Below are 14,256 nucleotides of genomic sequence, written 5' to 3' on the forward strand. Positions count from 1 at the left end.
ACACAGTTCGTTAGGAAACATTTCTTTAGATTGAGTGTAAAAATGGTCTACACAGGCTGGGCACAGTGGCTCATGCCTGTAATCCCAACACTTTGGGAGGCCGAGGCGGGTGGATCACCTGAGGTCAGGGGTCCGAGACCAGCCTGACCAACATGGAGAAACCCTGTCTCTACTAAAAATACAAAATTAGCCAGGCATGGTGGTGCACACCTGTAATCCCAGCTACTCAGGAGGCTGAGGCAGCATAATTGCTCGAACCCGGAAGGTGGAGGTTGATCTCGGTGAGCTGAGATCGCGCCATTGCACTCCAGCCTGGGCAACAAGAGTGAAACTCCGTCTCAAAAACAAAAAGTAAAATAAAAAATAAAGATCTACACAAGCCCTGATTCTTCTGTCTCTCAGGAGACATTCATTCATTCTTTTTTTTTTTTCCATTGAACAAATGTATATCACATGCCTACTAAGTGCCAGACTGTTTTCAGGCACTTGGGCACAGGACAAATCCCTGCCCCATATGGACTTTATATTCTAATGACCGGAGACTACAGCAACACCCTTTTCCTGAAAGTGGTGTTTCAAATGTGAAGGATGAAATTTTTTTGTATTGTGAATACAAGCAGAAGAGGCCTAGCCTAGTTAACTTTCTGTTACGTCATTGCTAAAATAAACTCTTCTTAAAAGCCCAATTTATTATTAAGGACAATTTAAAGCATAATAAAAAAATCATCAGAATATTTTAATGAACTCCTAAGTAGCCGTCATATGGCTTCAGCAATTAGCTGCTCATGGCCAGTCTTATTTCTTCTATCCCTCAAACCCTTTTCCTTATTATTTTTTGAGCAAATCGTAGACATCATTTCAAATAGATTTTTTTTTTTTCTAAATTTTAAACAATAGCTTTTAAAATCCTACCATAAGATGAATCCATAAATCTGTGTGGTGGTGGGTGTGGAACTTTGTGTGCAGCAATGTTCTATCTAGATTTTTTATACCTCTTCCCTCCCTTTTTTCTCTTCCTCTTCTTGGTAATGTTTTGTGAGACATGTAGGCTGGTGCAAAAGTAGTTGCAGTTTTTGCAATTACTTTAAATTGGAAAAACTGCAATTACTTTTGAGCCAACCCAATATGTTGTAAATCTTTTAAAAAATTAAAAGAACACACAACTTTGTTACCTCTTGAAACTTCTGAACAAAGACATCTGGCAAATTCACCTGTCAGCAGGGCATACACATGTTGTAAATGTTACATTCTTTTGAGATTCACATTGTCCAGGAGCTTTAGAAAAGCTTTTTATGTTATTTTTGGTATAAATTAGCCTTCTGTCTCATTTTACTGGCACTGCACTTTAGTTTCTGGCCTCCAACATTCCTGCATGAGTAGCTGAAATAACTTCATTTAAAGTTTGTGAGAAGCAGTAAAAGGGATAAGGAGAAAATACTCATCTTTCTCTAGTCTGAGGTTTTGCAATTGATTATTTCAAATATTCCACCGATTGAACAGTGGAAGAAACACAGAGTCATATAAATCTTCCCAGGCTACTTCTTCAAAACACTTAAAAGGAAATTCATTTGTTTCCATCTTGCTTAACTCTGCTAAGATAGCTGTAGAGAAACAGTATAACTGGTTAGCTAGATAAATAATATGCAAGCGTGTATTTTTTTTTTTTTTTTGAGATGGAGTCTCGCTCTGTTGCCCAGGCTGGAGTGCAGTGGCGCAATCTCCCCTCACTGCAACCTCTGCCTCCCGGGTTCACGCCATTCTCCTGCCTCAGCCTCCCGAGTAGCTGGGACTATAGGTGCCCGCCACCACGCCCGGCTAATTTTTTTGTATTTTTAATAGAGACAGGGTTTCACCATGTTAGCCAAGATGGTCTTGATCTCCTGACCTTGTGATCCACCCACCTTGGCCTCCCAAAGTGCTGGGATTACAGGCGTGAGCCACCGCGGCCGGCTAGCTGTGTTATTTTTATTGGCAGGATAGAGGGATTTGTTCTGCCCAAATAACAGTTCGTAAGAATAAAATGAAAATTGCTTGGATAGCTTTCTTTTTCCTTTTGCATTTCAGTTATATGCCTGCTCTCTGTGAGATGGAGCTAAAACCTAGTCTCTTCCTAGAAAACTTTCATGGTTGGATCCAGGAAAGTGGTGATCAAGATAAAGCTTGTGGCTCTAGGTTTGCTTTTAGTGCAGGGATTTGAATTCTTTATGAGTTCATATTTTGATACACAGTAAAACATAAGAAACGATCTTTGAATTTCTAAGACAAAAAGGCATATCTGATCTAATAGGTGTTATCACTCCAAATTTGCCACAAGCAGTTCAACCACTTCCAGCCTCAGTTTCTTCACCTGCAAATGAGGGTGATGATATGCCTATTACTGTGCAGATGAGCTTAGTTCACCACATAGTAGAGCATGGTAGCTATTGTTGTCGTAAGAAATACCATTTTGCTTGTAACTATCTGTTTTCCAATTGATTTTGCCCCTACATGAGGAAGACAGCACGTTGGTCGACATATATGTTTACATCTTATATGTGACATAGTGGATCAGCTTCCATAATGGCTGTTATTTTTTCTTGTTTATTTATAGACTGCTTTTTATTTCTCTGTGTTTTAATTTAATACCGTTAAATATGGAGGGCATCTCTCCAATGATTAGGAGAGACATGAGATGGAAGTAAAAGTTTTATTACTTACAGGTCCTGGGAGTTACATGGTATGCCTGGAGGCCACACCCATGGAGGTCAAGGAGCACAAGAAGTGGGGCCACCTATAAGCCAGGGTCTTTATTGGGGTCCAGGGCATTATCCTCAGGTTTCTTTGAGGAGGGTTTTAATTGGGGCATTTAAATCAAGCAGGCATGAGTTCCAAGAGGTCACACTGTTGACTGGAAGGCGGTCAATGTGGCGTATCTGCACAGTTCATACAGAGAATGAGGGCCAGTGGCGCCAGTCAGCTGGGCTGTATGCGGCTCTCCCGTAGGGAGTAGAAGGTAGAAATAGAACTAGGAGAGAATAATGAATAATGAATAATGAATAGTAAGAATAACTCCCGAATAGAGACTAGCAGAAACTCCGCTGGAAAGGTGACATTTGAACTACACTTTGAAAGATGGGCAGGGAGCAGTTGTTTAAGTCAGATAATCTGGATTAACCACATTTAGGAACTAGTGCTTTAGGGTATGTTGTAGGACCAGAAACTGTGTCAAGGGTGACTGAGCCTGTTTCTAGTACGAGTAAGTCCAACTTACATTTAAAATGGATGCTAAGGCAACATGAAATTTGTAAGAATTCACTACATTCTATGTTGGAAAATTTTTTTCTCTTTTAAATGTGTTTTGTCAATCTTTGCCTGCAAATTCCTGCCTTTCTTTGGAAGTCTGACTCAAAAGGGAAGTTTCTCCAAGTCTCTACTTCTAAATTTATTACTAGTCTTTCCTAGAGCTATTTCTACCTCCAGCATCACTCAGCACGATCTTTCTCATATTAAAGTTGCAGACATATTTTGTTTTAGAAAATGCAAGTAATTTGGGGTGACAGCACATGTGTGGGTGGGATTGAAGATACAGATTTGGGAATTATCTATGAAAAGGTGAGAATTTAAATTGTGGGGTGGTAAAATTACAGAGGGTTGTACAGAGACACAAGACACTCTTAGTATATGATTGTGTTTCGTGAATAGTAATAGAGAAAGAGCCCAAAGAATGAAAATGAAAAGGAGTGGTCAACAGGAGAAAACTAGGGTAAAGCCATTGTAAAAACTGAGAAAGAAAAGAATTTAAGTGTGTATGTGTGTGTGGGGGGGGGGGTGCGTTGGTGGTGGTGGGGGTGCTCCAAAGTGCCAATGCTTATAGAGAAGTCGGTGAATGAAGTTTTAAAAAATTGTTATAAAAATTTATACATATCAGGATCAAGGCATCTTATATTTTTATTTTTTAAATGTTTTAAAATTGTGTTTTAAATCCTGGAATTTAATCTCTGGGTAGCAGAAAGTCAAGGAAGGTTTCTAAGAAAAGGAATAATAGAGTAATATGACCTTGGCAAATGACAAATCTCAAACCATTTCAGCAAAGCGATGGAAGACAGTGGAAAGAAAGAGGAGGAGGATATGATAAAGACAGGATGAATGGCACAATGTCCTGGAGAAGGCAGCAAGGGTGGTTCAGAGGAAATCATTGCTTCCCCTATGTACCCTCCAATACATTTGGTGATTTCCATGAAATGAATGTAGCAATTAAACGAAATACCTTGGCTCACTTCTGCATTTTCACGGGGTGTTTTATTTGTGCAGAAACCACTGCCATTTGGCAGGCTCTTGGACTGCTTCAAACAGCCTAAGGTGCTATTTGGTAGAAAAGCAGCTGTGCAGTTTTAAGGAGAGAATGCAGTGGAAAGTTAAGCTAATGGTGTAGGTTGATATGAATTTATTAAAAGGCCATGGGGCATTATTTGGTCCCTGAACATTTTCTAATTAAAACCGTGAAAAACTACCATTTATTAATGGGGAAACTTTTTTTTAAGTTTGAAAAGGAATTATTATAAGGCTCTTCACTTTATTTTTATTTTTATTTTTATTTTTTTGCTGATGGAGCAATTCCAAATGAGGCTATTTATGGTTAAGATCTTTCTAGAATGGGGACCAAGCTCACAGGCTAAGTCCAGAGACTTGAAGATATGGCTTTAACGCCGTGCCAACACTTAACTGGTTTTATGAAATAGGTTTTAGCTTTCTGGTTCTTCATTCCCTCATGTATAAGTTAGGGATAATTATGCTGATTTTACAGCAGTTATGAAGGATTAAATATATGTGATACATCTGCCCATAGTGCATACTCAGCCGAAGTAGTTCCTCAAGTGTTTCTGTGTCTTCTTATGACAAAGTTGAAAAAAAAAAAAAAAAGAGCAGTTCTAATATTTGGGGATGAGTTTGTACCACGGAACTCATTTCTATAAATACTTTTAGGGCTCTCAAGGGTTTTAGTAAAACTCATTGAATATTTTCTTTTAGACTTTAATATAACATGGTGCTGTATCTCTACTTTTCTTCCAGTTAGAGATTTAGAAAAAAGAAAGGATCCAAAGCCCAGAGTCAAAGTTGTGGACAGAGGAAATGGGAGTAGACCATCTTCACCAGAAGGTCAGAGACGATTTTGATTAACTCATGTTGGGAGTTGGGTTGTTTTAATTACACAGGCAATTCTCATGTATGTGGTTCCTGGTCCCATCTGAGAAGTGCAGGTCTAATATGAAGATCGCCTGTGGCCTCTTTGTACTCTTCCTTCCTTTCCCATACAAGATGACCCTCAACCCTTTGGCATGGCAGGTGACCTTTAGGGCAGCTTTCTCAGAATGGTGCATATATGTATAGCCTATCATAGTTCTTGTTCTGTGCATACCTTTTCCCTTGGAAACCTTTCCATGACAATTCATATAGGAGGCAGGATCACCCAGTGTAAATTGCATGGGCTCTCCCACTTGCCTGCCTACATTTAAAGCCTGCCTTTACCACTTTGAGTGATCTTATACTAGTTATCCAAATGTCTGTGTCTCTATTTCCTTATCTGCAAAATGTGGAGAATGGGATTCAGATCATATAGTTCTTTGGGATAAAATGCATTGATATGTGTAAAATACTTAGAACATTGCCTGCCATTGAATAATGTTAGGTATTATTGTTAGTCTACCTCATTCTTTTTAATAGCCAGATAGTATTCTATGGGATAGACGATTATAATTTATTGATTAGTCCTTCCCAACCCCCTTTTTTTTGAGACAGGATCTCACTCTGTCACCCAGGCTGGAATGCAGTGTCACGATCTTGGCTCACTGCAACCTCCGCCTCCTGGGTTCAAATGATTCTCCTGCTTCAGCCTCCTGAGTGGCTGGTATTACAGGCGCATGCCACCATGCCCAACTGATTTTTGTATTCTTAGTAGAGACGTGGCTTTGCCATGTTGTCCAGGCTGGTCTCGGTCAGGTGATTCACCTGTCTCTACCTCCCAAAGTGTTAGGATTACAGGTGTGAGCCATGGCACCCTGCTGGTTATTCCCCTTTTGATGGGCATTTAATGTTGTCCAATTTTCACTATCACAAACATGCTGTAACAACATATTTCTAACTGTGGAACTGCGAAGTTAAAGGATAAGCAAATTTTAGCCTGCCAAATTGATAGATGGCAGGCTCTATCAATATCGACTTAAATTTTTTTCAGTGATTTGTACTTCTGCCAACAATATGTAACAGGGATTATTTCATATGTTCTTTTCAACATTTGAAATCCCTAATATTGAAAAAATTCCCCAATTTTATATCATTTGTTTAATTTACATCTTTTTGATTACTAGTGAGGTTGAATATTTTTTCATATCTTTAGTGGTTATCTGTAATTTTTCCTGTTCATTTTTGTTTTGTGTTGTCTTTATTTCTTTAATGAATATATAAAAATTTTCTAAATATTTTGAGTATGAAACCCTTTTCTACATATTGTTGTAGTTTTGCAAATATTTTCTCCTGGTGTATAATTTGCCTTGCAACTTTATTCATCTTTTTGATAATTTTTAATACAATTATAAAAATCCTTGACAAATGTTTTACTCTGAATTTTGATGCATTTCTTGATTTTCCAATATTTTAACATGAAACATTTGCCTGTTTTTCTTCTAATGATGTGCAGGTTTATATTTATATTTATTACAACTTATTAAGTATGTTAGATATAAAATGTATAAAAATTATGTCATAAGCATGTTTGTCCAGATTAAGAAAATAAACCTATTACCATACAGTTAAAACTCGTTACTTATCCCCATAAATTCCCTTTCCTTTCTTGTAGGAGGCTGCCACTAAGCTGAAGTCAGTTTTTAATATTCGAATATGTCTTTATCATTCTACCTCATATATATTTGCAAGCTTAAAACATATTTAATTATACAAAGTTCAAATTTATATGCAGTTTATTATAATGGATGTATACCTCTGCAACTTTTAAATCTAATGTTAAACTTTTCTGAGTTATCTATGTTGATTTATGTAGAGCCAATTTATTCATTTTCTTTGCCGTGTAGAATAGAATGCCACTGGATAAATATATTCCAATGTATTTAACCCTTCCATTCTTGATGTTACCAGTATTTTGCTATAATTAATTTGTTGTAAGTATCTTTGCTTATGTCTCCTGTACATGTGGTAGAATTTTTCTAGAGTATATACCTTGGAATCAAGTTATTTAGTTGCTGCATATGTATATTTTTATAGCTCCTCTTGATATCTTTTTATGCTTTTATATCCAGTACTTACTTCATTGTATTTTCTTTTTTCTAACATCCTGAGTTGAGTGTTTACACCCTAATTTTTAATTTTTCTTTTCTATTATATGCATTTTAAAATATCCAAGTACTGCTTGAGCTGTCTCACATAGGTTTTGATATGTAGTGTTGTTATGCTGTAGTTCATACTATTTTCTAAATTTCACTAGATTTTCTCCCTTGATCCATGAGTTACTTAGAAATATGCTATTAATTTCTAAACATCTGGAGATTTTAAAAGAAGACATTTATTTATTATTGATGTCTAATTATTGCATTGTGGGTAGAGAATGGGGTGTGTAGGAATATTCTTTGAAATTTGTCGAGGCATTTTATTACTTAAATGTGGTCAGTTTTTAAAATTATTCCATGTGTCCTTGAGGAAAATGTGCATTTTAATTTCACTCGATGGTATTTGCCCATTTCTGTTTGTAACTCTGGCAATTTTGTTTTGAATACTTAAAGGCTAGATACAAACAAAATAAGAGTTATTATATTTTTCTAGTCAATTTTTCTTTTTCACATTTTGTAATGATTCTTTTTATTCTTAGTAATTCAATATTTGCCTCCAGGACTATTTTATCTAATGTTAATATAGCTATACCACCTTTATTTTATTTAGTACTCACATAATGCATTGATTCTCTATTCTGTAACTTTCACTCTCTTTGTGTCTCAAGTTCAAGGTGAGTAATTTGTAAAGAAGATTAATTTGCATTTAAAAATTCTCTTACAATCATTGTATTTTACTTGATAGCTTTAGTTTACTTAAATGTGTTGATGTTACTGATAATTTTGGACTTACTATTTATTTTATGCTATTATCCTACATTTTTCTTATCTTTTTCCCCCCATTATACCTTACTTAAAATTGACCAAGTTTCTTTTTTCTTTAAATCCATTTTATCCCTTACAGACCTGGAACAGCTAACATAGTCTAATACTAATCATATCTTTACTATTTCCCTATAATACAGAATATGGAATTTAATAATGCTTTAAATTCAACTATTACTCTCCCATCTTACACATCATTCTTGAAAAATACATTAACTTATTTTTTGCCTCACAAATATATTATTGAATACGTTTATTATAGATATTCTTTAACAATCAGTGTTTGTCCAGATTTGCCCACGAAGTTGTTTTGTTCACCATTTCATCTTGCATCTCAGACCTTCTCTATGTATCCACTTTCCTTCATAGAAGATCTGCGGTGGTAAATTTATCTTTATTCGTGCAAAAATATCTTCACTCTGCAGTCACTATTGAGAGATTAGCTGGGTATGAGATTGAGAGTTGTCTCCAATCATTTCAAAGACATTTTACTATCTTCTGGCTCCTGTTGCTTTGTTGACATGTGTGTTTTCAGTCTAAGAGTTGTTCCTTTGTAGGTGACCTCTCTTTTCTCTCTGGATGCGTTTCAGGCTTGCTGTCTTTTGTCTTTGGGGTTCTGCTGCTTCACTATCGACAGCCCAGATGTAGATTTCTTTGTGCTTCCAGATTTCAGATTTATGTCCTTCACCAGGATTGGAAAATTCTTGACCTTTAACTCTTTAAATATTATTTTTCTCAATAATTTATATTCATGTTCTTTCTCTCAATTAGATTTATGACAGTTTCTTTGGACAATCTATGTCTTTTAATACTAATATTTTCTACCTCTCTGATTTTACGAATGATATTTTGGGTTCCTTATATCTGTCTTTTAGGACACTAGATCTCTTCCCCTTTCGAATCTACTCTTTAGCCTGTTCTTTTCAATGGGGAAATATTTTATTCCTAGAAATTACATGTGCTTCTTTTTCAAGGTTGCTAGGAATTTTTTATGGTGCTTGGTTCCTTTTTAATTGTTAATCATTCTGATATTTTAATCATGATTATTTTATATTCTGAATTCAATAATTCTATTATTAAAGCATTTTAGGGTTAAATTTGTTTTTTGTTTTGTTTTTTTGTTTGTTTTTTGTTTGTTTGTTTTGTTTTGTTTTTTAGATGGAGTTTCTCTCTGTTGCCCAGGCTGGAGTGCAGTAGTACAATCTTGGCTCACTGCAACCTCTGCCTCCTGGGTTCTAATGATTCTCCTGCCTCAGCCTCCCAAGTAGCTGGGATTACAGGTGCCCGCCACCATGCCTGGCTAATTTTTGTATTTTTAGTAGACATGGGGTTTCACCATGTTGGCCAGACTGGTCTCAAACTTGTGACCTCAGGTGATCTATCTGCCTCCATCTCCCAAAGTACTGGGATTACAGGCATGAGCCACCACACCCGGTTAGGGTTAAATTCTTGTTACTTGTTTATACTGACTTTCATTCATGGGGCTGGTTTCTTTGTATGATGTGTCACTTTGGCTTGTGGACTCGTGTGGAAATTCTTCACAGCATGTCTTAAGGGTGAGCTCCTTCAGAAGGGGGCATTTTGGTTGCTACCAACCTGGAAACACTTTATGTTAATTTCTTCTCTTAAGATACTCAGGGCTTGTCCATGGTTACAAATTCACAGGAGAGACAGTTTTCCTCTACATAGAGCTTAGGCCAATGTAAACCCTTTCCTTGTCATCTCCCTTGCTAGAAAGCAGTTATTTTTCTAGTCCAACAATTTGTAAGGCTATGGCCCTGTGAGGGTGCCTCCTTTACATAAGAACTATCAAGTCCAACTTCCCACCTTGAATGCATTAAGGTTTTGTCTCCCATTCCAGTATGACTATTACAGCTTAATGTCTTGATTGATAAGTTTCTGGTTAAGGTGAAATCTACCAGATATATATTTTCCCTTGCAGTAAGTAAGTAGCTTATGATGAGATATTTTGAGACATGTAAATATTCTGTTTCTCATTAAAATTTCACCTACTTGCTTTAGCGTCTATTGATTCTTGCCTGAGTCAGTAACTATTATGATGTTTCTCAAATGGTAATTTTTCTAACTCCATTTTTCATTCTACATTTATTATTTGGCATTCTACTGTAAAGAAGGTTTTTCCCTTCTCCCACACTTGTTTTTCTTTTCATATGAGTATGGACTGGTGGATTCTTAGTTTATTTGAGTGGATTATAATCATTACTCTCATTATTTATTATGATGCTCAAATTGTTCCAGATTTGCTAGGTGGGAACTATTTCATGCTGTCTCTTATGTCTTTTAAATATGTTCCCATCATTCTTTAAGTTATTTCTTACTTTCTGGCACAAACTTTACATTCTGAGCTCTTGTATTTTTTCCACCTGGCCCCAAAATGAACCATTTCTTCCAAGAATCATGGCTTCTTTTTGTGGAGAATAGTATTTTGCAACCAAAATGTGGGTATTAACTGTGCCTCTTGCTTCTGGAGTGTCATAACATTATCTCTCTGTCTCTCATTCTCTTGTTCTCTAGCAATCAGTCATCTATCTATCTATCATTTACTTATCATCTATCAATCATCTATCTGTTATCTATCATCCGTCTATCTATCTATCATCTTTCTATTATCTGTCATCTATCTATCTATCTATCTATCTATCTATCTATCTTACTGCATCTTATATCTATCTTTTGCCCATGCCACAGGGTTTATTTTAGCCCTCCTTCTTCTAATATTTATAACTCCCCTTTCAAGAGAGTGAGAAACATGACTCCCAATATTCTAAATATATCTACTCAAATGGTCAATCATAGAAATAGTTTTAGAACTGCTAATCTGTGCATACTGCAAAAAGACAAACAAATCTATTAACTTCAGTTCAATGTTTGCTTTTATTCTAAAGTATATCGTGTCTGTATTCAAAAGGATCTTGGATTAGTTCTTTTCTTTCCTATTCACTGTGGTTTTGTTATTTGTTTTAATAGGGAACAGTTAAGTTAATCCGTGAGTATGTAAAACATTGGCACATTTCCAGAAGTTGAAACGTCTACAAAAGGATGACACTGAAAAAAAAGTATCACGTCTGCTATTCCTTCCATCCAGCTTTACTTGTCCCTCCTATATAATCAAATGTGTTAGTTTCCATCTTACCTTTTGTGTGTTTCTTTGTGTAAGAACAAACAGGTTTGTTAATATTTTTAAGGGAGAATTTTATAAGGAAGTTTGCGTGTTTGGATTGGCTTTTTTTTTTTTTTGCCACTTGATGCTTAGACAACAGTGTTTAAGGTGAAATCTGTGGAAGCATTTGTGGATTAGAGTTTGGCTCCAGAATTTATTAGCTATAGCTATGTATTTCTAAAGTGTCTTAACTGCTGTATTCTTTCCCCTGATGCACCTTCCTCTTTCCTTTCCAAAACCTAGGATTGAGTGAAACGAATTAAAACTAAGAAGTAGACAATGAAAGAGTGAGGCTACTATTGGCACATGTTCTAATAAATACCAATACACATTTGGAGAAGGAAGATTCATAAGCAGTCTATTTCCTTCCTCACTGAAGATGTATTTGAACATATGTTTATGGAAGAGTTCTTTCTGAGCCCACTTTCAGGCAGGCGCTGTCTCAAAGGGTTTATTGTAGTGATGAGGACTTGGGGTAGGGCAAGAACTTTCAGGAGGTTTGTGGAAAATAGGTATCTTCCTCTTTCAGGTGAGGGTTTCTATGAGGTGTGTGCCAGGGCAATGAGGACTTTGGGAGAGCGCTGGTTATGTGGGAGAATTGTCTTAAGAAGTAAAGTTATAAACAATGGTGACAATCCAGGACAGAGTTACGGCTCCTAGGAGGTGGAGGGGGATGCATTAGTATGACCCACTGGAGATAAAAGATGCCCTCCCTCCACCCCAACCAGGTCGTTTATGCAACCCTTAGCATAAGCCCCTCCTCCAAGTCGTGGTGCTTTCATGATCCACATTGAACTATACTGCTCTTTGTTTTCCCTGAAATCTGCAATTTTCTTGTATAAGAGTCTACATTGATAGTGGCTCAGATGCAATCAGATATATTATACATATTTTACAATTTTAGTTTAAATGCACAGAGTGAAGGTCTTTAACAGAAGTGGCTGTGCAGTTAAATACTTAACTTGTTTCCAATCTACTGTACATGTTTCTTTAATAATCCAAAATGAACTCACAAACGAAAGTGGTATTTGCCTTTGAGCATAATATTGGCACATTTGCATTAATGGGTATTTCTCCATCATTGTCCAAACAGCTTTCTTTAATCATTTTTGGAGTTTTGCACGAGAATGCAGAACCTCATTGGAAACGATTAAGAGACTGATAGGAAAAACAGCATAGGTTTGTTTTTTTTTCCTTCTTTTTCAGTGATTTTTAAAATTAAGATCACCAGCCTTCTTTGTTTTGTTTTTAATGGATTTTTTAAAACACTGTAGTCTCTACTACAGTATTTTAAAAACACTGTCGGGGTGAATCTCAGTGCTCTCATTTTCTGGGGGAAAAATGAGATGAGCTTAAATTATTCTTTCCAGAAATCAGCAAACTATGGCCCACGGGCAAAATTCAGTCTTCTATTTTTTAAAATAAGGTTTTATTGGAACACAGCTATGCTCATTCCTTTACATATTGTCTATGGCTGCCTTCCCACAATATCAGAGTTGAGTAGTTACAAGAGAGATCATATGACCTGCAAAGACTAAAATATTTTCTGTTTTGCTCTTTTCAGAAAAAGTTTGCTTATCTTTGTCTTAGGATGTTTAAAATTTTTGAATGTGTTGCCACGCAATCCTTCACTAAAGCAAGTAATGAAATGCTTTTCTGAGGACAACTGTTCTATTTTGCCATTTCATAATTGCATAGGCTATACTCATAAAATATATATATATACACACATGCCTACCTTTGAACATTTCTACCTCTTATACTCCCATAGTTGATTTTTGTTTTTTTTTTACCTGAAGCATAAGAACTCTCAAGAGTTAGCGGTGAGGATTGAGTTAAAATGTGTAAAATGCCTATTACATAGTAAGTGCCACATATTTTATATATAGCATTTACTACATGCGTAAAACAGTTTAAATACACATATAAATAGCATAGTATTTGCTATTAATAATAACATGTATATTTTGCAAGAGCTAAGATCATCATGGGCCAATGGTTTATATTACTGATTTAATAATGAATGCACAGAAGAGCTAGTAATTATCCCTTAGTGTCAAGCACTGAATTAGTTTCTGGGGATTAAGTGGTGAGCACGGGAGGCAGAATTCTACCCTCATGGAGCTTACATAGTCTAGCAGGGGCTCAACACATGTGCCCAATGCCTTCTCTTGGAGAAGGGCCAGTTCTGAATTATGCAGTCATTATGGTTGAGTGTAGCCTGGGCACATGATTGTTTTTGAGGTATATTTTCACTGACTGGGATCTCTCACCTCCCATTAATACTTTTATGGTTATTGGCTCACAGTCAAGAGATTGATTTGAAATTTAACACCTTTCCACTAGCTATTGTGGGACTTAGATCTGGCAAACCCAGGACTGTGAGTTCAACTTGGTAAAAATGGGACTGTTAGGGTTTTAATTTCCATTAGGTAGGCACCAGAAGGCAGCTAAAGTACAGGGAACTAGAGGGGTCCTGTAGGTTAATGCTGGCAAGAACCTGACTCCGCTCCTAGATTAAAGGGGAAGGAACTGGGTTCAGTCATAAACAGGACATTGGGGTTAAGTGTGGACTCGAATATATGCATTAAGGGGTTTGAAGGATATCTGGATCACAGAGTATGCTCTATTAGTGCTTCCTTTTCTTCTTCTTTCCCAGTTTCCTCCTCCTCACTTTCCTTTCCTTCCTCCCACTTTCTCTACCTTATTCTCGTTGTTATTATAATTATTATTATCTAGACAGTTGACGTGGTGTTTCAGCAACATCAGGGTGAACTAGAAAATTGCTCCTTATCCATGCAGGGGGGCCCTGAGGAAGCCACTCTGTATATGCCTGTGCCCTGAGTGAGGGAAGAGTCTTGAGAATGCAAAACATTGGGCCTGTGCCACACACAGTTTAGGTATTCAAATTTACGTTGACCATGTGCTCTGAGG

General features: G+C 36.5%; 1 protein-coding gene across 3 annotated transcripts in view; it reads left to right on the forward strand.

Moving 5' to 3' along the window:
- The window catches only part of COL14A1 (collagen type XIV alpha 1 chain), a 251,199-nt gene that overhangs the window by 39,278 nt on the left and 197,665 nt on the right, over positions 1-14,256 (forward strand). For all 3 annotated transcript variants that reach the window (XM_033202599.1, XM_033202600.1, XM_033202601.1), the window contains exon 5: positions 5,050-5,136. In XM_033202599.1, coding sequence (XP_033058490.1) covers positions 5,050-5,136 — 87 coding nt within the window. The remainder of the gene's footprint in view (positions 1-5,049; positions 5,137-14,256) is intronic.

This window comes from Trachypithecus francoisi, unplaced genomic scaffold (assembly GCF_009764315.1).
Source record: "Trachypithecus francoisi isolate TF-2019V2 unplaced genomic scaffold, Tfra_2.0 Lachesis_group7, whole genome shotgun sequence".
NCBI lineage: Eukaryota > Metazoa > Chordata > Mammalia > Primates > Cercopithecidae > Trachypithecus > Trachypithecus francoisi.